The sequence below is a fragment of the Taurulus bubalis genome, assembly GCF_910589615.1.
Source record: "Taurulus bubalis genome assembly, chromosome: 1".
NCBI lineage: Eukaryota > Metazoa > Chordata > Actinopteri > Perciformes > Cottidae > Taurulus > Taurulus bubalis.
In genome coordinates, this window is record NC_136589.1 from 35,867,554 (window position 1) to 35,893,426 (window position 25,873).

Sequence of the window (25,873 nt, forward strand, 5' to 3'; positions counted from 1 at the left end):
TAACACATCATCATCAGTTTTATTTGTGCTCAGAATTCAGTCTACAACACAATTTCCAGCACCGAAACTGATAAGCATTTGGACCCAAAACCATTGTTAAAAAAGGAAAAGAAACAAAAGAACCATAAATATATAAAGGGGGTACATGTGTTTTAACATCCAGGATTAAGAGTGAAAAATTACAGAGAATGGATGGCATGTAGAGAATATCTTTTGCAAATGAAATGTTTGCTTTTTTATTTGCTTGATGTTCTTCTTGGCATTTTACAAGTTATTCAGGTCCAGCAGTGTTTGGTCCAGGACTTGGTGCATTCCTACGTTTTGCTCTTTTTCTTTCGATAGGTTCTCTGCAATAAAAAAAAGTAACGGCAGGTATGAAATGCAATGGCTTTGTCAGTGAACAGATTAATTGATCATGGAAGAGCAATGAGTGATCTAATAATAAATGGTGAGAGCAGAAATACCAAAAGAAACACTTTTCATATCGGCCAATAAATGTAAAAACTATTACAAGTGATGAATAGCAGGCAGAACTCAAATGACAGAAGACAGAATAAAAGAGATAAATATCTTTATTCAGCTTTAGTTTAATGCAAAAGGAGCAAGGGGCAGTGAGAGCGAAGGGGGAGAAAAGAAAAGACAAAGTGCTTCCGATTGGACAAGGGGCGACATACAAAGGGAAAGTGGAAACATGGAGAGCTAATTGCAAGGTTTACAAGGTGTTCATATCATTGAGGGCCAGATCCAGCTCCTCGCTGATAGCCTTGTATTTCAGCTTCTGAGTGTACAGTTCGTCTGCAGGTCAAAGGGCAGCGAGAGAGAGAGAGAGAGAGAGAGCGAGAGAGAGAGCGGGAGAGGGAGAGAGAGAGTGGGGGTGGAGGAGGTGCAGAGGACAAGGCAGAATGGTGTAGACCATGATGGGAAGTCAGGAGGAAAAAGAGAAAATCAAAGATTAAGAATAAGAAAATGAAGAACGTTAAAGTTTGGGTAAAGTAAAGAAACAGTGGATCACTGAAGGATTGAAAAGCAAAAGGATTACAATGAAGTGTACCTTCTAAGTCATCTATGGTCTTTTCCAGTTTAGCCACTGTCCTCTCTGCGAATTCTGCACGGGTTTCCGCCTTTGAAAAGACAACACACACGTTAACCATCCCGACACCGCTTTCCTCAGAGAATAAAGGATAGTGGACGTGAATTTACCTCCTTGAGTCTGTCACTCAGGACTTTAATCTCCTCCTCATATTTGTCTTCTTTCTCAGAGTACTATAGAGACAGGGATATAATAGTTAACACACATTTTCTCAGAGACAAAAACAATACATGTAGCAATGTAATCATATGGGGAAATTCTTCATTCTGCCCTTTTGTGCTCAATATCTACATTGTAAACATCAATATACATGTTACATGACATTTGTCTCTTTTTTTCAGAACGTCAGATGAGAGTTTTACTGTTTTGAATGTGTGGGTAACACTTCCTCCTTTTTACAAAATGTATTAATACATCAAGATGCTGTGCTTCTCATGGGAACAGCTGAGTGGTCGTACTGGGCCACTCTGTTGATTGTGAATGTGTGAAGTTGTTTAAAAAAAAGGTCCAACAGCAGGTTGACGGAGACAACAATGCAGCATCAAACTGCTGAGGGATTAACACTCACCTTATCAGACTGAGCCTCTAGGGACTTGAGGTTGTTGGTGACGTTCTTCAGCTCTTCTTCCAGGTCAGCACACTTGCTGTACGGATAGAGGAGATACATTAGTATTTTCTGAATATGTCTGACGTTGACGCCGTTATCTGATAACAACTGAATGATGTCTCCAAGCATTCATGCAACTTCTTTAATGTGTTCCTTACAGTTCTGCAATTTCTGCCCTCTCTTCTGCTCTCTCCAGCTCACCCTCAAGGATTACCAGTTTACGGGCAACCTGATATTAAAAAAAGACAAATCACAGTGAAGCAAAAATGTATCTAAGAACCAAAAGTCAGCGGAAATGTGATCTCCGTGCACGTACCTCCTCGTATTTGCGGTCCGCCTCCTCAGCGATGTGTTTCGCTTCTTTGAGCTGCATCTCCTGGATCTCCATCTTCTCCTCATCTTTCATCGCTCTGTTCTCAATCACCTTCATGCCTCTGAAGATCAGAAAGACAGACCGCCGTTAGTTAAACACGACCACAAAGACACCTCAAATGGACTTCTTTTGCGTATATGTTTATGCGTTTGTGGTTTTGAGTCCCAACATTATTCGGATGTTTGTACTCTGTTCTGCAACTTTTGCTGGCATCCAAGAAGCTCAACTGATAAAAAACAACAAAACGAGAAAAACAGACAGGCTCTTGTCCTGTATTTGTTTTTGTATCCATGTATAGCTTTAATTACATTTGGATTAATAGTTTTGCTTCCTTATATTTTGCTCTAATTTCATATGTTGTATATCTTTCTCTGGTCTGTGCATCTAACGTCCAAGTTCACTCCTGGATAACGTATTTTCTGTTATCTTATATCTCCAGAACGAATATCTCTGTCGCCTTGTCCACAACTAAAATGTATCGCTACTCATCCCATGAGGCTTTACTTCACTGCTCCCAAACATATTCAATTCAATTCAATTCAGTTTATTTTGTATAGCCCAAAATCACAAATAAAAATTTGCCTCGGAGGGCTTTACAGTCTGTACACATAACATCCCTGTCCCAGGACCTCACATTGGATCAGGAAAAACTCCCCCAAATAAAGATAGTAAAAACCATTTCACAGGGAGGAAAGGGCAACACAGGAGGATCCCTCTCCCTGGATGGACAGAAGCAATAGATGTGATCATCATGTGACCAGAATTAATAACATAATGGAGTTACAGCACATTACATGAATATGACAGAAATTATTCATATAATATGAAAACATGGGCAATTCTGGGGACCCTGAAAGCCATGAGATGATCATTTTCCAATGCTGCAGCTGTCGGTGTGTCTAAAATGAGTGTGGTTAATACATTATGACTGAGTACTGAGTTGATTCTCACCTTTCACTCTCATCTGCAGCCTTCTCAGCCTCCTCCAGTTTCTGCAGGGCTGTAGCCAGTCGCTCCTGAGCACGATCCAACTCCTCCTCCACCAGCTGGATCCTGCGGTTCAAAGATGCCACATCGCTCTCCGCCTACAGCAACACACACACACACACACACACACACACAGAGAGATAGAGAAAGACAGGTCAGAGGTCAGCCAGGAAACAAGCTGCTGCCACAGGAGGAAGGATATTCTTGATATGGCCAAAGCTGCACATTGGAAACTAGCTTAATAGGTTATATTGGTTTTGAGTGGATTTGAGTGTACCGCAGTGAAGATGAGGCGTAATCAGTTTATTTGCTCTTTTTGCAGTCAAATGGTCTGAATGTAATGAGCTGTATTTTGATAGTTATTCAATTAAACATATGTATACTTTGGAACCGATTGCAATACTTTCTGAGTATATAATCCTGTTTTATTTTTCTTTCTTCAATAAGTCAGATTTCTTCCATGTAAATACATTTCACTCACAACAACCACTGTGAGTTCTGGACTTTGCAGCTCGACCAGACACTTTGAAAACTGCTGATGCAGAGAAACAATAGTGGCAGATTTAACCCTGTCATATCGGAAGTGGCACAGCTGGTCTGACTGTTTGTAACATTAACCCATTTATGTTTGGGGGGAAAGAATCGCTTCTTCTGAGCCTGTTTCCTGTGTGACTGATATCACAGATAACAACCTCTGCTCTCTTCTTCCTGTGCAGAGGCGGAGGAGGTGGAGGAGGGCTTATAGTCAGCTCCTTATTTCACATATGTGTCAAATGCTATTCAGACAAAACGTTCATACAGCGAACAGAACAAAGATTACTGGAAACGTGTTAAAACATTCATGTAGGTGTTTTTGACATACTTTTGGTAAAAAAATCTAGCTTTGAAAAAAGTTATAAGACTGCCACACCTTAATATAAAAAACACGCTGGCGGTTGATGTCATTGGCTATGACGACTCTCGTTGCAGTTGTAGGTGTTTGAGGAGATCTAGGGCGGGTTGGAGTTGGATAACGCAGCCGAACAAAAGTCTGAGAAGGAATGTCGCTACCATGATGCCGACATTTACCATAAAGCTCGAAAACGACTACGTCGACACGTTATACATTTAAATCAACAAACTCACTATTGGGATACGCAGAAAAAGTTGTAAATTCTTCAAGGGGTGTTATAAGAGTTTAATTATCGCTGCCTGCAGTCCAACACTGACCGTTTGCGTGTAAACTATTTACAATCCGCATTTACAATGTTCAACTGGTATGAGAGCAGTACATATACAAGTAAAACATGTTGGATAAATTATTAATTATCTCACTTTATCGCGCAGTTCCTTTTCGGTGTCCAGCTCCCTTTGTACTGCCAGAGCACGGTCTTCTGCCTCATCAACTTGTAGCTGGAGGGTTTGGATTTTCTTCCTCACTACCTCCATAATCTCGATTACTTTGTTTTCTCAAAAAAAAAGCAACAAATAAAAAACAGGAGCCCAGATAATGTCGCGGTCTTGATCGACGTGCTGCGTCCTGAAAAGTTATTGATTTGCGTCAAAGTCGGAGGCTCTGAGGGAAAACTTTTTTTTTTTTAATCTCGGGCAGGAAGTCAGGGACGTGTAGGGTTGGGATGGGGAGTAGAAAAAAAGGGCTGGGAGTTTTCAGGAAATTTATGGCGAGATCCTCCAATCCTGTGAAGGAGCCTGTCTCAGATGACATCACAGGATTCGGGAGGGGAAGGGCTGCTCTTTTCCTCCACAAAAGAGGTGTGTAAAGTATTTCTATTGTGGACTTATATGGAAAACGTAAGGTGTTGCTTAGGCTGCGTTTTTTTTTTCTTCCTGCCCCGATTAAAAAAGAGGAGGGCACAAACTCAAGAGAGGAAGAGTGCAGATGCCTCATCTGATTTCGCGGTCATGATTCACATATATGAATCATATCCAATGTGAATCAGGGACACGCAGATATATATGATCGTGTGAGGGAGAAGAGATAAGAATAGTTCAAGTTTGAGTGTGTGAAGGAGAGAGAAGCGAGTTGTAAAAGGTGTAGAAACCAAAGGTCCAAAGATTTACTTGGAGGCAGGGTCAATGGCGGGGCGTTATAATCCTCTTCAGCGGGGGTGGGTGACCTGCAGCAGCTAGGAATGTAAATTGATTTGTTTGCAGACGTGACACCCATCGGGTGGCGACACGTTCCTTCAGCGCCCCCTTCGGTCACCTCCTCTTCCGCCTGACTTTTCAGTGCAAACCCCCGATTTGTGATCTCTGTCTGTCCCTGTATTATATTAAATATGTATTACAAGCAGTGTGAAATCAAGAAGAAGAAGAAGAAGAAGAAGAAGAAGAAGAAGAAGAAGAAGAAGAAGAAGAAGAAGAAGAAGAAGATGAAGTGGTAGGCATGTGGGCATCTATGACTGAACAAAATGTGCATTCTTGTAATCTGACCTTTAACCTTGCGTTACTGCTTTAACTAGTTTTAGATTCACTGTGGAGCCTACTTTCATTTGATGGTATTCAATTCCATTTTAGTGTCATTGTTTCAACTGAAATAATTGATGATTCGAAAACTCATCAGCAACTATTTTGACAATGGATTCATAATTGTATTCGTGCCAAATATGTATGGGTTCCAGTTTCTCAGTGGTGAGAATGTTCTGCTTTTTAAATAAAATATATATCTTTTGTAAAATAAACAGAATATCTGCTGGTAAGACAAAAATATGTCACATGGGGCTTTAATAAATGGCGATTCATTGAGAGAAACTGTGAGAATTGTTTTTCATTATTTTCCACCCTTCTAGAAATCGAACAATTAACTGAGATGATAAATCATCAGAAGTGGAAAATTAAAATGATCTTATTGATTCTACCAGATAGTTCAACTTCCTAAAAATGTGAAAAACTAGACATAAAAGAAGGTAATCATTAAGTAAAACAACATTAGAACAGTATTTCCGGTGTAATACTAATAATATTGAACACAATAGCCCAAAAAAGGAAACAAGTCTGTTGATCACCATGTTTATTTTTTCTGAACCTTTTGCTTTGGATCAAATATATAATTTAATCAGATAGTGTCTCTTTAAGGTAACATTTTAATGTCTTTCAAAGCTTTTCATTAGACGCTGCAGTATGGGGTTCTCTGTTTGCTTAAGGAGCATTCCTGGGATTCCTGGTCGGCTGCAGGCCAGCCAAGCTCTGTCTGTGCTTGAGAAACGGCTCTTACAGACCTCACAAAGACACAACAGCTCAGTGATTCTCTGTGTTCTCTATTCTCTATGTACACTATGTGGGGGAGAAGATACTTAGTAGTTTTGTGTAAATTGTTTCCAACATACATACTGTATATCGTACAAGGCAAACATTTGGTATGAAGGTCCTTTTGACTGTATTTCCCCCTTTGTTTTGAGGAAATCATAGAAGCCCAGGGACCTGAAGGCTGTGCACTTTGTTACAACTAGATAAAGCAGGTTTTGATTATTATCTTTTCTGAGCGTCATTCTGCTGCTATTTTCATCACTCAAGAAACAACCAAACTATTAAAGCAAGTCCAGGCATGGCATTTTGGGGAGTAAGCAGTGGAGGCAACACTCAGACTGCCACTTAATTCAATGTTTTTTTAAAATACATTTTCATAGAAAAGAAAATCTTTCTGCAAATTCTGAATGTGTCTTTTTTAGTGGTCTTTTTTCTATCCTAGAGTGATGTTTAGTTTAGCCTGTCTGAAAGAGTGGTAATCAATATCTTATAAACTCAGAAGTTGTGGTGTTCCACTGACATGTGGATAATGTGTTTCAGATGGTGTCGTTGTGGTTAACTCACATCTGCGGCCTTCTTCTCCGACAGTTCTAGTTTCTCCTGAGCATCCTTCAGGGCCTCTGAGTACTTGTCAAGCTCATCCTCTGTTCCCTTCAGCTTCTTCTGCAGAGCGAGCAGCTCATCCTCCAGCTGAAAGAAGGCAAACGGGACAGAGATTCAGGAAGGATAGAGCAAAACCAAACCAGGTAAGTCTGAATAAAACACTGCTTTGTCAAATCCAGCATTGCTTTGATACAATACCGGGAGGGAGTGCTCATTCGTGAACATTTTTAGATTAAAACCACTTAAGGAGACCTTTTTTTAATCTCCAGAAGCATTCGGATGGTCGGACATGATTATTACCAACCACAGAAAGTTAGATGTCTCAGAACAATACTAGAGGTCTAAAGCAATGCCAGTGGCTCTGTGGTGCTCTGTGTAGGTGCAGCAATACCCAAATATCAGCATCACTCAAGGATGATGTTAACATGTTGATACCTAGCAGGTATAATGTTTACATTGTTAACCATCTTAGTGTATGTGTTAGCATGCTAACATTTGCTAATTAGCAGTAAACGACAAGTACAGTTTAGGTTTATGGGAATGTCAGTTTTCCAGGTATTTGCTCAAAAAGCAAAGTAATGAAAAATTGACAATTTGGCCTGCGGATGGCAGAACACCACCAATGTGATCAGTATTCCTCCTCTGGGAACCATGAACGTCTGAACACAATTTAATATCAATCCATCCTGATAGTTGTTTAAATATTTCCAAAGTGTATCTATAATCTACAGAACCAGCTGTCAAACGTTTTCATCAGAGCGAATTATTTGGTTGAATGTAGTTCCAATGTAAACCCGGCGTGAAGTCTGTAGATTATCAAGAGTATGCATTGCTTCTGATGATTTTTTTTTAAATGCTGTTGTAATTTAGGTGATCTGGTCCTTCAATTGCTGCTGGAGACTGTTGTCTATGATGTATGTTAAGATTAAGCATTGCTTTTGGTCTTCCGTCAGCTTAACTGCACTCCGATGTTTGTGCCATCGTGCCAAGAATAGCAAAGAAAGCATCTCTCAGCACTTCTTGACTCAATGCCATCCAAACAAACTAAAGAACTGCAATGTCTTGGATTTCATGCTGACTGTTCCTTGGTGTGGAAGACATGCTGGGGGTCCATGTGTGCAGTGCCATAGACAACTGTCAGTCCTTGGGTATGATTAGGCCATTAGAGACCAGAGTGAAGAATCTTTCCACTTGCTTGAAAGTAGATCCAGTTTTGTCTGTGCCTCTCCAACTCCCTGCTCTCCAGCATTCCTCTGGTACCGCCATGATGTCAACACCACGTCTCACTGAGCAATAATGCCTCCATTAACTAGCCTTTAATGGCATATTACATCTCCAGATTCTTGTATCCAGTGGTACAAGTACACTATCATTAAGTCAACCCTTGACATGTTAGACTGTCTCGGTTCTTGCGCTGCAGCACTAAATATGGATGTGCATATATCCATAAGATATTTGTGGAGGAATTAGTGAGGTTTCTGTTGATAAATTGCAGACTTAAATCCAGATAAGAATGCTGGTTAATGTTGTAGTCTCCTGCTTAAGAGTCAGAGCAACAGCTGCTATTTTGATCAGTTGTTTAAACTCTTGCAGCACCACTTCTGGCAGCTTAAATTAATCCCTGTGGTTCACTGTGGATACTGATAGCAGTCGTCACTCGGCCATTCTGTCTGTGCGTCCCTGTGGACGTCCTCCACCTTCGTCTGCCCACCAGAAGACAAGACTCAGGGGCTCTGTATCAGCTGCTCTCTGTAACTCAGCATTTGGTGCTTTGGGAAATACTTGACATTTTATGTTGTGCCCCTCTGCAGTCTGCACAGGTGGTTTGGTATTTATTTAATGCTTCATTTATTGAAGACCAGACCATAAAAAAATTAAAAACATATGTTAATCTTTTATGTGAATAGAAAATGAATCACACTGGGCTGTTTTTACAAAATACTGAATGAAAGAGACTCAAATATACTTCAGAAGCAACTTATTTCAACACACATTAACCTATTTCCAACTTTGTTACAATAAGGTTTATTTATACTTACCACTCTACTTGGAGCTGTATAGTTAGCAATATAGTTAAAATCAATAGTGTAATAATACTTTTTTGATATTGATGGATATCATGATATGGAAAATGTACACAAAATTGCATATAAAATAATCCAGTTGATTACACTGTTATGGAGTAAATCACAGAAAACGTAACTTTCTAATTACAATTGGCTTAGATTAATCAATTTGGACAATTATAACCAGCTTTCTATACTTTTCATTTGTTCTTGTATTTATTTCTTCTGAAAATCAATATATTATGATATATAATATTTGCACAACTCTAGAGTGTTAAACAAGAGTCCGTCTCCTCCATCTGCCTTGTCTCACCTGCTTGCATTTGTCCTCCGCCGCCTTCTTGTCGGATTCAGCCTGTTCTGCCCTGTCGATGGCGTTCTCCTTGTCTAACTTCAGCATCTGCATCTTCTTCTTGATGGCCTCCATGGTGACAGTTGGGTCTCAGTTTCTCGCAGGCTTTAGAGGAAAAAAAGAAGGTTTTATTGCTTCAGGTGAAAGGCTGTTGCAGATGTTCGGAGGAAGACGCCTCACAAGAGCCCACACAAGGTTGACGGGAAACCAGCTGATGCAGAGAGGAGGAGAGAGACAGAGGGAGCTCAGAGTGAGAGAGCAGAGAGGAGGATGCAAACTGAGAGTCGGCAGAGCTCTATGTGATTTAAACTTGACTGGAGGTTTGGAAACAGCCCCTGTCTCTAGTGACAGCCCTTTCCCACTGTTTACCCCTTCGCCACTCCCCACATTGGCTACCCTAGAACTGTGCCCCCCTCCCTCATATTAACTTTACCTCTTGAAGGCTCTTTGGAGGATCAACATGGTGTACATCTCCTTATTTGGATCATGGTCCTTTTGTTTTGAATAGGACCTGATAGAAACAGCAGATAAGAAGAAGGAGAATGATCCAGAACTCAGGCATCAAAAGGACATTGTTCACATTAGTAATTGGAGGTTTTTCCCCCCTTTGGACTGCATATCAATATTCCTGGGCTCTTACTTAGGAATGTTCAAATTGATGTTAATACCAGAGTTGGTTAGAAGGACATAGTTTTCATTCTCCCGCTGCATGAAAAAAGGGCTTTTGGAAAATGATCCAGCCAAAGGAAATTTGGACAAAGACGTCTGCATGTGATCTACACCAGGCAGCTGGAGCGTTACTGTTGAGCTACATAAACCATACGTCGACTGCAATTAAGATCCTTTCAATTGCTATTGGTCTGCAATACCTTTATTTAGATCTGTCTTCTGTTATTTGTAAGGCGCACAACTTAAAAAGGACTGTTGACTGGTAGATATAACTTGTGTTACTGAGATGGTTTCCAGGAATTTTTATTTTCTGCACCTACGAGATATTTGTAAAGTGGGTCATGCATGGTGTTCCCTTCATTCATTTGCAGATTAAAGTTTGGTAAAATGGCAAGAAAAACAAATGTAAAAACAATTAAAAATAGATAATGATATTTTTTTAATTTCTAATTAATCTTAGTGCATACAGAGATACATTTGAAATTGCTGAGGTAAGTGGGAGCTGCATATGTGTGTGTGTGTGTGTGTGTGTGTGTGTGTGTGTGTGTGTGTGTGTGTGTGTGTGTGTGTGTGTGTGTGTGTGTGTGTGTGTGTGTGTTTGTGCGTGTGCTAATGGACCTTTCAACTCTTCTGTGCCAGTTGCCCTGGCTAAAAATAAAGATTACAAGGAAACTCAAAGAACAGTGAGGCGTACAGCGGCCATTTAAGTGACATCTGAAGATAAACTTGAACACATGCATCTCATGTTTTTCATGTTGCGTTGCCACCATTGCAGTGCGTATCCCCTTATTGGATGTCATTCCTTATACAGAAGGAGTTTCGAGGAGTATATTGTTGCTGCAGTGAAATCCATGTGAAAAAAATGATTCTCCTGTTTCAGCTAAATAAACCATTTAAAACGCCATCAATTATATTAAAAATGGTTTGTTGAAAAGCTATTTTTCTTAGTTTATGAAAGGTTGTCATTTTGGAGATTTGTGATGACTTTCATAGGATAGTCATGACATATCAGATGGGATCATGAGGTCAGAGCCAGTTCTGCCTCCTATATCACATCCATAGGAATGTAAAGACTTGTGTGTAACTGAAATTTGCCAGATTGCACACCAGCAGATACATTAATCAACACATATGTTCTCATTGATAGAGACTGCTGTAATTGGATTCTATCTATTAGGGGAGGGAAACTGCAGCCCTTTTTTAGGTTTATGAAAGGGTTGGCAGTTTGATAGCTTTACAATCCTCGGTTTAACACAAGCTCACATCACGACAATGTGACTGTGTGACTGTGTGCTTTGCTCGGTCTGTCAGGATGTTGGCTGCACACAATGTTATCATAACAGATTGCTAAGATACAGTTCTCACAATTTGATGGACAAATATTGATTTTAGAGGTGTTTTAGTTATGTTTTCTTTTAATAAAATTATTCTTGGGTTGTATAGTGAACAGGAAGTTTGGAGCCGAACCAGGAGAACAGAGGGAGGAGGTAAAAGGGAGAGAGAAATAGAGACGGAGTGGATCATATGCAGAGTGAGAGAAATCAGAACCCTCCCACAGGAAACCGAGCTAAACTCCTCTTCTCCTTGTATGGTAAAAACTCCCCCAAAAGCCGCAGGATCGCCTTGGGAGTAGAGTCAACGTCCTGCTAAGTATAAATCACAAAGAGAATGGTGGAACAGATTAGAGTGTATATGAACGCTAGAAATAAAGCATTAAAACAATTAAAGTTTTAGGAGCCTTAAGTGATTGATGTCATAGGATAAGTGTAGACTTACACTACAGTTATGGGTTAAATGTTGCCACAGATCAATTGTACTTACTGAAAACACATGTATTAAAGTAATCAGTCCAAGGCGACCATAACGAACGAGTAATACTCCTAAAGTTGGCTGTGGCAACACCTGCCCATGTGACTTATCAAGTATGTCACACCTGTGTGATGCATTGACTCATAGTGTACTGAGACAAGCCCATTCTTCACCAACAGTAAACACGTCAGCTCTGCGGCTTCTGTACAAACATGTCTTTGTATGCAGGTTACATCAAGTAATCCCCACCTACTGCCCCAAACACAAACTCTGTGTAGAGTGTATGGAAGTAGCTGAGGGACATGGCAATCTGTTATATTTGGCTCTGTAACTCAGTACAGTTGTATCTATGACTTCGGACAATGTCTAGACTCCATCTTACCAGCCAAGGGAGCAGAGATCTGTCATTCTGATGAGGCACAGTTGTCTCGCACAAGCCCAGTGCTGAAAGGCTTTTCATGCCAAGAGGGAAGAGGAAAAAAAATCAGATGGTACTCTATACTGTCTCTGCTTCAGTTGCCTCTGTTTTTAAGTTGATCAAATGTCAATGTTTTATACTGTGCATCTCCCAAACTACACAGCTGTTCATTCACACATCATATGTATATCTCTGCTATCCATTCAAATCTCCATCTCAGAGGTGAAAAGTCAGAGCTGTTTGGGTTTGCGTACTTGAGCAGGCTTTTAGACCTAAGTTATTTTATTGTTAAGCCTGTACTACCTCAATAATTACTCCAGTAGCTTTGTGTATTATCACACTGTGACGTTTTCACAAGTGGTATATTTTTAGATGAAGCAGCAATGCTTCTACTTGTGTTTCAAAAGTCTTTTCACCTCTGATGAAGTCAGTATTTGTTGCTTGGCTGCCATTTAAGACCTGCATTTTGCTAGATGATCAAGTTCATTAAGTTTCATGAAGTTAAAGGACCGGAGTCATGAGCACTTGTGACAGTGAAGACTTGCACAAACTCAGAGCAGTTGAATGAAAATCTGAGTTCAGCTTTAGTGAAGCTTAACACATATTTGCACCATTGCAATAGAAAATACATAATGAGTGGCTGGCTATGCAAGATTCACCATCCGAGCACCCGACTAATAACACTAGGGGACCAAACGTATGTGAACTTGCTCGTCAATGTACTTTTGTGTTGTTGTTTCCACACAAAATAAGGACACAAAAAGCAAAACAGATATACAGATAAACACACAGAAAAAAAACATGTTGATCATGGTCATCCTGCCATAAGCTACATTTCTTCATCAGGAAATACAAGGTTGGTTGGGTCACTTGGCTTTCCAGGTAATGCATTAAACATTTTTTTCTTCTTCAAATGTCTGTTTCATGGCCCTAGAGTAGTATACGTCAGTATTTCCATGGACAGGCAGCCATTGATTATTAGTTGGTGCTTCAGGTTTTTTTTTTCCATTGAAGCGCTATACAATCTCTTGCCAATAGCATACAAAAACTGAGCAGTTTTACCTCTGATTTGGGGAGTTTTATATCATCAGAAAAGAGCCCCTATGCAAAGACATGGACAGAGAGATAATGTACAGAAACAATATCAGACATGGTCTGTCTTTACCCAGAGAATGTGCATCAGCGTACCAATGTATCCTCCTCTGAGACACATTGTGTCTGGATTCTTTTTCAATACTTCTGTGTAAAATGCTTTTGTGTTCTTGTAGTCTGGGACTGTTTTTCATAGCCTCTGCCTTTTAGTAACAATTAATGGAAATCTTAATACTACAGCATTTGATGATATTTGAGACAATAGTATGTGTTTAATGTTGTGGGAAGTGTTTGCATTGCAGTTTCATTCAAACATTTGAAAATGGTACTATCTTACGGTGTTAGTGCAGATCAACCATTCATCCAGAAGAGGGAACTACAGGATGAAAACAAGGTTGATGACAGAAAAAAGCCGGTCTGTGTAACATAATTTAGAAACCATGGAGGCTTCAACGAATTAAGAGCACGTTTACAAGTAATGCAAACTCTGGATTTACAGTTGTCTTGGTCAAATGTAATCTATTTCTTATTTATGCATTGTCTTCTGAAACTGTCAGAATAAATGAACATTGCATGTCGCCATACATATCATCCACACATTATAACAAAAGTTTAATACACACGCTTTACTTCAAAAGATAGTATATGGACAATTTAATAATGTTCTGTATCCTGATCCTTGTCCATTCCATGTCAATAGAAATGGGACGAGACTAAAACATGGGCACAGGCTTGTCGTTTCTGTCTGTGCTGTTGTCTGTTAGTGACCTTGTTGCAAAGGTTTCTGCGCTTTAAATTATCATCATGTAAGTTAACCTGATGCACGCTTAATAAAACAAAGTGTTTTATGTATTTGTCCAATGATATGCCTATGTATCAAAATATCAGCCATGAACCCAATCCATTCACAAAAGAATATATATATATACGTATATATATGTATATACGTATATATATATATATATATATATATATATATATGTATATATATATATACATATATATATATATGTATATATATATATATACATATATATATATATGTATATATATATATACATATATATATATATATATATATATATATATATATATATATATATATACATATATATATATATATATATATATATATATATATATATATATATATACATATATATATATATATATATATATATATATATATATATATATATACATATATATATATATATATATATATATATATATTAAAGGATGTTTGAACCTCTCTGGAGCAGGAGAGACATGATATGGGGCAATACCAGCTAAAGGAATAGGAATCAAACAGAAGACCATCCAATAATCTAGGGGTTTACACAGTGGAGGGCAGGCATAGGAACAGGAGAGAGGAAACAGTGTTGACAAGGTTATGGTTGGGCTATTGTTCGCTAGAGAAGAGGTGTTAGTTCAGCACATAGTTTTGACAGTTATGACATGCACAGAGAGAGAGAGAGAGAGAGAGAGAGAGAGAGAGAGAGAGAGAGAGAGATTATGAGGAATAATCTGAGGGGTGCAGGAATGGACATTAAAATGATTTCTGAACATGAGTGAGAGAGCACAGGTTAGCGTACTGTTATCTTACAGGGACCTGGTACAAGGGAGCTTATCATAGGCTAGGATTGTATTGGTCTAGAGTGTAAAACATGGAGGATAACATATATAATAATATGTATTTTTCTAATATAATAATTATTGTTTTGTTTTGTTTGTTTTGGGGGAAAGGTTGTAAGTCTGTTGTCTGACCCACACTCCGGAGCAGAAGGTGGCGGTTATGCACCAATAAGATGAATGCCAACCGCCGTAAAACCAGCAGCAGCAGAAGAAGAAGAAGAAGCAGAAGAAGAAGCAGAAGAAGAAGAACCTCTCTGGAGCGGAGAGCTCCGGGTCCACAGAGGGCGCTCGTTAGATGCCCGTATGGTGTGGCAACCCAAACAAGGAAGGGTGGCTTTCCTCTTTACAGTATTATGAATGAAAGTCTGTTCTTTGAATTTAGCCCCGAAGTAGTTGTTGTCACACATTATCAATAAGCCGCTGATAAGGAGCCGAACTAAGCTCGTGTAAATTAGTTCAAGATGTCTGCGAGTGCGGTGTATGTCTTGGATTTAAAAGGAAAGGTAAGATAACGGAGCGACCTGCTACGTTGCTAAACTGGCGTTAGCATAGCTCGTAGCCCCGCTGACACATTCTTCGCTGACAGATCCTGATGTGACTTAATCTGCTAATGTAGCTAATGCATTAGCATAGGTGCATAGGTGGTCGAGGCTTTTGGCCTTTAATTTCATCCAGTAAAGGGCACGAGGAGGTCAGATTCATGTGATGGTTTCACTGAAAAATATTAGGCCACGTAGCGACAGGAACACAAACGGGTGACCAGCTGTTAGCAGCAGGACATGTCAGCGGTGGCCTAAGCTCCCTTCACAAATCTACAGTTGAACGTCTCTTTGCTCAAATGCACGACGTTACATACATTGTATAATGATCCTACATCTTATTTTCTCCCTGGTACCTCTTCTAGTAAATACGGCGTAGAAAACAGTTCACAGTAGCAGGTGCATCATAGACAAGGCAGCTACTTGGATGCAAAATTGCAATATTGTAGAGGTGTGTCTGTAGATTAAATTGTCAGATGTTTCCATCTAGTTTTGGTTTTACACAAAATATGGGAAACCTGGAAAAGTCATGGAATTTTAAAATGCTTATTTCCATGCCTGGAAAAGTCCTTGAAAAATAAAGAAAATCCCAAAAGTTTTGGAAAAGTCATGGAAATGTGTTATATTCATATGTTCATGACGTTCATTTACGCTGAGTTGGAAATAATTAATATGCTTTTAAAAGAAAGACGCTCAAATTATAAGCAGGCATACATACAGGCATCTATACAAATGTTTATCCTTTTAATCAAACTATTGTCTCTCAGTCATGTGTGTCATTTAAGGTTTACTGTTTGCTTTGGAATTATCATTGTTAGTTTAAATCCGAGATTTCACAAAATCTTTGGTCATGGAAATTTGGTTTAAAGTCATGGAAAAGTCATGGAAATCCATTGGTCAAAATGTGTATGAACCCTGTATATATATAATATGATAGGCTGTCCGCCATTACCAACAGTACTGCAGATGGTGCGAAGCTATACAAATACTTTCTGTTCCTTTCAGGTCCTCGTGTGCCGAAATTACCGGGGCGATGTAGACATGTCAGAGATTGAGCACTTCATGACTCTTCTGATGGACAAAGAGGAGGAGGGGACCCTCTCTCCAATCCTGGCCCATGGAGGAGTTCGTTTCATGTGGATCAAACACAATAACCTCTACTGTATCCTTCATTGTATGTTATTGTACCCAACCGACATGTCAACATGTAGTAGTATGTCTCTTGTGCCGCTGTGGTGCTTGTGTTTTATACTCTTGGAGCTACACTTCTTAACGCACGTCACATCAGTGGTTGCAACATCCAAGAAAAATGCTAGCGTCTCGCTGGTCTTCTCCTTCTTGTACAAAATTGTCCAGGTAGGGCTGAACTCTTTTAAGTGTCTACAGCATAATTAGATAGTTAACAACACTAACAAAGCCATATACTTGATGTTTATGCTGACGGACAAATGGGAATATAAAACGGCATTTGTGTTTTTCAGGTTTTTTCAGAGTATTTCAAAGAATTAGAGGAAGAGAGCATCAGAGATAACTTTGTCATCATATACGAGCTGATGGATGAGCTGATGGATTTTGGCTATCCTCAGACTACCGACAGCAAAATCCTGCAGGAGTGAGTTTCTTCTTCGTCTCACTGCAAATAACTTTAAGTACTTTCTTTATAGATGTAACTAACGAATACTGACATTATTGATCCATTACAAAAAAATATATATTCTGGCCCTGAAAAAAGCGGAGAAGCTTTAATGTTTGGTATTTCTACCTGATAATCAACTTTGGTGATTTTAAGAGATTGTCATTGTTGATTGTTCTTTAAGTGCTGATATTCATAACGACATTTCCTCCTGGTTATATTCCGTGCACTTAATCAGTTTAGCGTACGGACTTAAACCAGCTATTAGATCTAATGTGTATTATGCATTGGTTGTTCTGTTAATCAGGCTTCACAGATTGCCATTTCTATATACCTGCAAGTCAACGTGAGTTTAGTGTCCTCACCATAAAGTACCGCAAATGACCGTTTAAACCTCCATGACTTGACTGCTTGCTGCAGACGTTTATTAAGCTAACTCTGGATTTCCCCCAAGTGTTGTGAGTAAGGACAGTCAGACAATCCTCCCTAAGTAACCATGAGAGTCTCTGCTGGTCTTTGATGCTTTTGGGAACTCACCTACGCAGACAGTTGATTTTTCCCTTTCCTCTATTTTGCCTCTGTGTTTACATTGTGTGTCTCTCAGATACATAACCCAGGAGGGGCATAAGCTAGACACTGGCGCTCCGCGACCCCCCGCCACAGTCACCAATGCAGTCTCTTGGAGGTCAGAGGGCATCAAGTACAGGAAGAATGAGGTCTTCCTGGACGTCATTGAGTCAGTCAACCTCCTGGTAGGAACTCCTTGTTTTAGCCGCACTGTGTTGCTTAAGGAATGCCAGTCACAATGCTTGTAAACTTCCTCCCTGTGTGCGTCACAACATATCTATCTGAACTTGCTATATTTGCTGTGGGCCGCTGTGAGAGCTCTCTTTAATTGGCCTGTGCTTCATATGATGGCATTCTCTGGAACATTTTTCTTGCTCTATCTTTCAGGTTAGTGCCAATGGTAATGTTCTCCGTAGTGAGATCGTTGGCTCCATTAAGATGCGTGTCTTCCTGTCTGGAATGCCTGAGTTGCGGCTGGGCCTGAACGACAAGGTTCTGTTTGAAAACACAGGAAGTGAGTCCTCTCTCATAACAGTCTTTGGTTATTTTAGAAGTGTAGAAATTAGACTATTCTTCCTGGCACTCATTGTCTTACATCATATTTGTCACCTTATCAGGAACATCCTAAAAGTTGGCTACAAATATAATTTGTATTTTTTTTATTTACCAGTTCATGCAGTGCAGGTACACCCGTGTCTCTCTTTTTCTTCTTCATTTTATCTCTTGTATTTTCATGGAGGAGGAAAGAGTAAATCCGTAGAGCTGGAAGATGTGAAATTTCACCAGTGTGTCCGTCTGTCTCGCTTTGAGAACGACCGCACCATCTCCTTCATTCCTCCTGATGGAGAATTTGAGCTCATGTCCTACCGTCTCAACACTCACGTGAGTACTATAGATCTACCGGCAGCGTCTGGTGGTCCGACAAACTGACCCCTAACCAGAAGAAAGGTGTTAAATGAATGCCTGCCAAGCACTAAATCCCACCACACAGCGTATCAACCAATGAATCAGCTGTAGGAAGGTATTTGGAATAAAAATTGGGAGTACAAGGCACATTTCCTCACTGGTTCAATTTATTAAGCAGTCCATCACTAACTCCTGGTACAGCCAGCTAGTTGCAGGTTAATACTGGAAATGCTAGCAATAGCCCTTTTTAAAGGCTTATATTTAGCAAAGGTGTTTACAACAACTTTTTTGGGAGGCACATTTGGTAAGCTAATATTTATGCACAAAACTCGTATCTTAGGGAAAAAATTAAAGCGATTGGATCTTGGCCAAACGAAACCAGCCTTTGCTCAAATGAGGCTAAAGTGCTTCGTCATCAACCAGGCCAAGGGCATTTCAAATACCAAAAACCTAATCAGTGGAGAATCACATGGAGAATCCACAGCATAGGATTTAGGAAAGCATTTAAGGTTAACAAAATGTAAAGTGACCTCAAATTCGCAATACATGTTTCACAATAGAATTGCCAGTAAGCTTGTAGGAAAGGAAGTAGCACAGTGGAGCAGAGGTCTCTCCAGTTGTAGCTACTTGGGGTCAAACTTGAAACTTCTAGAGTAGCATATTACTCAATTGTACCTGCCATACCTCCTCTGTCTCCAATTTCACCCCAAATTTACGAGTGATTTGTGGTTTAAAAAAAAAAAAAGAATGAACACAACAAGTTAAAAGTTACATATCCCTTCATAGAAAGTATCGCTCAGTGTGTGTGTCTTAGTCACAAATATTAAAAAAGGGCACATATTTAAGGGATCAAGGTTGTTTTCATGTTAAAACATTTTGTGCCTCATTATCTTCTGATCGGCAAGTATATTTCGTTCCGATTTCTTTATCCAATAAAAAAACTAATATTAATATTTGCCTAAAAAAAAATCTAGTATCTGCCGGGCTATATACTGTGTATACTATGTTTTAGGTGGATACACTAAGAAACATGTTGCATAACAACAAAGGGTTTTAAGCCCCCCCCCCCGCCCCCCCCCCTCAAGTTTTGTGCAATCTGTGTCTTTCCCTTGATTTCCTCTGCAACACTTAGAGCACACAGCACGAATTTCACACCTTGCAAAGTTTGAGTGTTTGACTATTTGTGGTTTTTGTTGGTAGTAAATATATGTATGCCTACAAATACATGTCCTATTCTTAAACTTTAAATGTTGGTTCTTATTGCAGTACTAACTACTATCCACCAGGTGGTGACTGTGTCATATGCAATGTAATCAGACGTGTATGTTCAGTGTAATAGAGCCTGTACAAAATGAATTTGATGGTGTGTAAAATGTGTGTTTTCTTTTTATTTCTCAGGTGAAGCCCTTGATCTGGATTGAATCTGTCATCGAGAAGCACTCCCACAGCCGGATTGAGTACATGATTAAGGTAGGTCACTTTTGCACTAAAAAATTGCATCTATAGAAGTAGTTTGTTAGTCAAATAAAAAGTAAGTAAGAAAGAAACATTTGATTTGACGGTAATGCAGTTCAGCCCAACTTAGTTGATGCTTATGTTATCTAGTTTTCATGTGAGGCTAACCATATTTAATACTGTCTTCTTCAACCCTTAGCCCTGGTTCGATAGCCTGTGTTAAAACTTGACCTTCTTGTTTTTCTCGTCTCAGGCGAAGAGTCAGTTCAAGAGGCGCTCCACAGCCAACAACGTGGAGATCCACATTCCTGTGCCAACGGACGCTGACTCACCCAAATTCAAGACCACGGTGGGCAGCGTGAAGTGGGTGCCCGAGAACAGCGAGATCGTCTGGTCAATCAAGTCCTTCCCTGTGAGCATAAACCATGAGTCTCATACAGATGTTAAAACGTGATTGCGATCTTATCTTTGGGTTTTAAGTAATGCTGCAATTTGCTTGTGTTTCTCACCTGACTCTTGTAATGGTGGGTCAGTTCTGTGCTATAGATGACGTTTATAATAACTTAGCAATATAATATGAAGTATGTTAAGTAGAATATCAAATTCAAGTTTTGTATTTGCGAATCAATGTGTTGTGACCTTCATACAGGGTGGAAAGGAGTATTTGATGCGCGCCCACTTCGGTCTGCCGAGTGTGGAGGCTGAAGACAAGGAGGGGAAGCCACCAATTAGTGTCAAGTTTGAGATCCCATATTTCACCACCTCAGGCATCCAGGTACACACACACACACACACGCACGCACACACCTCTGTCAAACATTATTAGCAAATAGTTCCACAAGTAATTTACTTAAGCTACTTGTAGTAGCAAGAGGGTAGAGGTTAAATAAGCCAAAGCTCAATTCCCCTTGAAAAGAAAATAAGAATTTTAATTTCTAAACAAGGTGTTTATCACAGAAAATGCACTAAATCTGCTTACAGTTCGAACTGTGTTATGGTTCCTGTTTAGTAAACCAAGTTCAAGCAAATGCTGCAGTTTATCTGCACGTGCTGTCTGATTATCGGCCAGTGTACATGCAGGCATAGTCCAAATATCTTGCGGTGCTCGGGGTTTTCCTTGTCATCCTGGATTTAGAGTTCATGGTACGAAGCAGCGTCTCTCATATGAACTCACTCTCTCTCTCTCTCCAGAGCAGGAATTCAAACAATTCATATTTGACCTGTGTTTGGCCAGAGGGGGCAGTGCGGGAGCACTGTAAAACTGTGAGACTCTTTTTGTGGTAGAGAAAGTTGTACAGTTGAACAAACCAGAAACTGGTCATCAACTGGAACTGAGCCCTCTGCCTTCATGTTAATCACAGTGATAGAAAATGTAATTCTTAGTTACAGGTAAGTAGATTAATTGGAATTTGATTGGGATTCCCATGAAAATGAGAGAGGAGGTAATGTTTTTCCTTCATGTTTGAATGAAAACTTGCTGACCACAGACGTATAATCCCAGTTGTCCTGTGATTATGTGTCGCCTTAAAGTAACACAAACCTGTGTTTCTCCATGTCTGGGTGTGAGAATTGCAACTTGACAAACTCCATTTGAAAATAGGAATTTTTCAAATGTGCTAAATATTTTTTAAACTAAGCTCTCTGATCAATGTAATTCTTCTCAGCGGATGTGGGCCCTGAATCTCTCCTTCTTACACTTGTATTTACTTCTTAACTTTTAACACTGCTTTCTGTTTGATTAAAATAAAAAGAGCTAAGAGGTCATAGTTTCCAGCTTCTCCACGTTTTCCATGACAGTCAATAAAACCTTATTAAGTTCTATGGACATTATGCAGCCCACTCGGAAACAAGAAGTTTGAACCCACGATAATTGAAATATGTGATACTTTTAATTGGGGTGGTTTTGGCAGTACAAGAATGCTGGCTATTTTCTAAGGTAATTTGGCCAGCTGAAAAAAGTCAGAATGGAAGAATATAAAATTGACCATATTCATACTTAATGATCCGAAAGCTTTGTTTTAGCAGTACTAACTTAATAATTGGACGTCTCAACTAATTGATTGTGCAAGTTTAACATACTTAGTGCTAAATGTTTTTTTACGGTAATTTTTTAAAGAAGATATGACATGTGACAGAAGTTTAGGGCGATATTGGAAATGAGGTGTTCCACTTGCATTTACGATCTACAGGTGTCAATCTAGAATATTGGGATTAGTGCTTTAGTCGTAGCAGGTTGCCGGTTCCCAAACTGTTGAACCAAAAGCTTAAAAACTTCTTGCTCAGTGTTTGCAATCACACTGCGGTGCACCCACCATCTCAAAGGCAACCTATTAAGAGCCATATTCCCATCGAATGCTTGTGTCAGGCCAGTAACCTTTCCCTTATTACAGGGCAACAGCAGACTGGGTCTCAGACTCCAATGCAGCCAGGAACACTACTCTCTACGTGTGAGAAGAGGCTGTAAAGCTTAATTAGACACATGTAATATCAAAGCATGAGAAAGTTCCTCTTAACTCTACCACTAAGTGTAGGGGAGAGCCCATGTGAAGTGTGTATGATGCACGTAACTGCACCTTATAAATTTAAGTAGAAATGGAGTAACCCCTCACTTTGGCCGAGTGGCAATAACGGCAGAATGTCGTTACATTTCCAAATCTCTCGTCTTTAGGTGAGGCAGATACATTTTGGGCCATAGCTTCTACCAAAAGCCTGATAAATCCAGACCACACATGTAGTCTGTACTTACCAAACGAGATACAACAAACATCCTCCTTTTCCCTTCTCATCTTACAAGCCATAATGATATTTTGCGGAGGATGGCTTTTGATGCCGTTTTGCTGACTGCGTACCCACGGTCAGACCGACGGCATGTTTGGCTGCTGGGGTTCAGGGAGAAGTGCTGTGCCGACAGACTCGGTGATCCCGTGTCTATGAGTTTGTCGTCATACGTCTGGTGTCCAAGGCGCTCTCTGTCTATCTGACCTCACTGTGTAGTGGAAGGTAATGACAAGGCGGCCACTACCGAGGCCTTACCAGCCGCTCAACCCACAAATTCCTGCCCTGTCTGTCCAGCTTTTGGCTGGGAACTGGCATGATGGAGACACGGCATGTCAACGTCTCCCAGAGAGGGGTCATGTCAGCCCTTTAAGTGGCCGCTTTCATCCGTGCTAATTGTAAAAAGACAGAACCGATTGTTTTGTGTGTTTTTTTTTGTTTTTTTGTTTGTTTTTTTGCGGAAGAGTTGAAAGGGTGAAACGTATTCCTGCACACTGGGGCATAAAAGAGATGTCTCTAATAGCTGTGACAGATATGCATTGTTACCACAAGATTAATTGATACACCACAGAAGTACATTCTCAATGTCATTGTGATCCATAATACATGTAAAGTAATATTTCCTCATTTATGAAGAAAAACAATGTGCAATCATGTTCAGTGATGGACAGGCTGGCATGGTATTTTCGTGTTTCCGAAAACCAGCTCTGTTGTAACACTGGTCTGGTGAAATATCAGTTAATGGCTTGTGAAAGTTGTATCTGGATAATGCTGATGTGCATTTTTTTTTCTCACAGACCTAAAAAAATACAGTTATGTAAATTAACTTAGTTTCCCTTGAAAGCTGTTCTGTATCTACTTCCCTTCTCGTAGTGTGACTCATACTACTGCTTCCTCGTCAACACTACTCTTACTACAACTTGCTGCTCGCTACAAGCTTAAAGGAGTCCTCCACTTAAAATATGTCTTTGAGTATCGAATACTTTCTGTAGGTCTGAAAAAAAGTCTCTGACAAGTTTGTGGCGTTGCTCCTTTGCAGATGATGAAGACACAACAGAGACTCAAAAGAAAATAGTGTATCAAAAATATTTATAGAAACTTCTCAAACCGTAATGCACTTCTTCTTTCTATGTGCAATATATGTTACAAACAATTCCAGTGCATGCTGGGATGGGCTCGGGCCTGCACGGAGACCCTGCACAGGATAAATTCAGACTGAAAGTGTTGAATAGTTAGTTTTAGCTTCTAGAAAAATAACTATGTTGTGTTATTTGCTACACTATAACCCAGCAAATTACAACATTGTCTGCATTGATGTGCAAACCCCAAAACTGTTGATCAAAAAATTCAGTGTTGGAAAAATCTCCTTTTAAAAAAAATCTCTTGTGTTCATACCAGTCATTCAGCTTTGTTTTCCTCAACAGGTGCGTTACCTGAAGATCATTGAGAAGAGCGGGTATCAGGCCCTGCCGTGGGTGCGCTACATCACCCAAAATGGAGGTAGGTTATGATTTAGCTAATACTTGTGCAGAGTGCCCATATGTGCAGCTCTTAGGCAACAGTTGGGCAATGCAGTGCAATGTGGTGGGAACCAGCCTTGAACTGATGCAGTTCTATGAAAAGGGGATACACTAGAACATGAGGCAATGTGGCAACGTCCTGCGAAATGTGAGAAAGTTAACTTTTTCCTGTCGAGCTTCCCTGAACTTCATACCGAAATTTCGAACGTTGCACATGTTGGTCTTTTTGCTAATGTTGCCACTAATTGCCAAACATCCTTATTTAATTTCCTTTGTATTCCATTCATTCTGGGTGGAAAGCATCAGCTGCTTCCACTAGATTTCTCTCCGATTCTCTCTTTTCTTTTGTCCATTTGATTAAGTTTTGTCCATTTCCTCCTCAGATTACCAGCTCCGGACCCAGTAGGCAGCGCCTCAGCCGGCAGTAAGCAGGTGGAAATCAGAGGGGGCGGAGTGGAGCCGCTAATGTGCTACCAATGGCAGGTGTCAGTCATGAGACCAGAGGACTGTCTTTTTCTTTAGTTTTTGTATCTGTTGAAGTTATACTGATTTCGAATCAATGCAAATATTAGTTGGAACCTTCAGTTTAGGTGAGGTTATCAAATAAAACGTAATTTTGTTTTACTACTGTGTGTCTCCTAATGTGAGCGAGGCCAAGAATAGCAGGAGTAATGTTTACATCCAACACACATAGCGCAGAGATGCACACAATCTTATCACAATAGGTCAAATTGTTAAAAAGAGCATGTTACAATTCTCATTTAAAGTTACTGTAATCACATCCTCGCAGATAATAAAACATTCTCCGGTCAGTCTGAGTAGGATATTTTTTATATGAAGCTGCTTTGTTCTGCCACAATTCCTATTTGTTGATTATGTGTATATATTTGTTTCATGTTAATGAACTTCAGTGTTATTTGTTTGCTAATTGTAAATTGCAAAAGCAAAGTTATGTCTTTTTTTTTTTTTTTTTTTTTGTAGTAGTAGCAGTATTATCACCTGTGATGCCATTGCTACATGCCAGAGCGTTGCCCTCCTGGCTCCATGGCTGTTGTGCTTTTCATCAGTTTGACTCCTCCGACATTCGGCTTTGCAGAAAACATGAAGTTTAAGTCGCACGGTAAAAAGAATACCAGTTGAAAATCCCTGTTTTCCAGCCCGACACTCGTTTCCCTTTCCCTGTCTGTAACAAACACCTTTTAAATCATTAAATGTCTATTTAGAGAAAACTGTTCCACCGTGTCCCTGCGTCATTTTGTTTGCGATGTCAGCGCACTCGTCACAGTGGGCTGTCATAGTGTCATCAGCCGGCACCTGTCCCACAGACCAATGAGGAATGCTGAATGGAGGGGAAAACTCTGCAGAGGAGGGGGGGGGGGTTTCCTGTATCAGGCTTGTGGTTGTCATTGGTTCTTTCCACCCCGTCCTGGAGGTCTTTTCAAACACTGCGACTCTTAATACCCAGGGCCCGTGATATCATAGGTAATTGAGCGCCAACACTCCGTAAACACGCAGGAGAGCAGGAAAGGAT

General features: G+C 39.9%; 2 protein-coding genes across 5 annotated transcripts; one reads left to right on the plus strand and one right to left on the minus strand.

The window, feature by feature from the left end:
* LOC306733517 (tropomyosin alpha-4 chain-like) lies at positions 1 to 9,564 on the minus strand. 3 transcript variants are annotated; one of them, XM_079214769.1, is made up of 9 exons: positions 9,286 to 9,547; positions 6,868 to 6,993; positions 3,022 to 3,155; positions 2,014 to 2,131; positions 1,856 to 1,926; positions 1,659 to 1,734; positions 1,201 to 1,263; positions 1,052 to 1,121; positions 1 to 347 (listed from the first exon to the last, which is right to left on the minus strand). In XM_079214769.1, exons 1-9 carry the CDS (start codon positions 9,397 to 9,399, stop codon positions 265 to 267), a joined length of 855 nt encoding a protein of 284 aa, XP_079070895.1. In that variant the 5' UTR covers positions 9,400 to 9,547; the 3' UTR covers positions 1 to 264. The 3 variants fall into 3 exon arrangements, with proteins under 3 accessions (XP_079070895.1, XP_079070896.1, XP_079070897.1); XM_079214771.1 differs by lacking the exon at positions 1 to 347 and adding an exon at positions 557 to 795 and having other exon boundaries at positions 9,286 to 9,564; XM_079214770.1 differs by lacking the exons at positions 6,868 to 6,993; positions 9,286 to 9,547 and adding an exon at positions 4,372 to 4,555.
* Positions 5,075 to 25,534, plus strand: ap1m1 (adaptor related protein complex 1 subunit mu 1). Of its 2 annotated transcripts, none has more exons than XM_079214749.1 (14): positions 5,075 to 5,437; positions 6,961 to 7,049; positions 15,059 to 15,450; positions 16,492 to 16,648; positions 16,775 to 16,842; positions 16,968 to 17,098; positions 17,724 to 17,871; positions 18,074 to 18,200; positions 18,426 to 18,568; positions 19,991 to 20,062; positions 20,301 to 20,459; positions 20,697 to 20,822; positions 24,247 to 24,322; positions 24,726 to 25,534. In XM_079214749.1, exons 3-14 carry the CDS (start codon positions 15,409 to 15,411, stop codon positions 24,746 to 24,748), a joined length of 1,272 nt encoding a protein of 423 aa, XP_079070875.1. In that variant the 5' UTR covers positions 5,075 to 5,437; positions 6,961 to 7,049; positions 15,059 to 15,408; the 3' UTR covers positions 24,749 to 25,534. The 2 variants fall into 2 exon arrangements, with proteins under 2 accessions (XP_079070875.1, XP_079070876.1); XM_079214750.1 differs by having other exon boundaries at positions 18,429 to 18,568.
* The last annotated feature ends 339 nt before the right edge of the window (positions 25,535 to 25,873 follow it).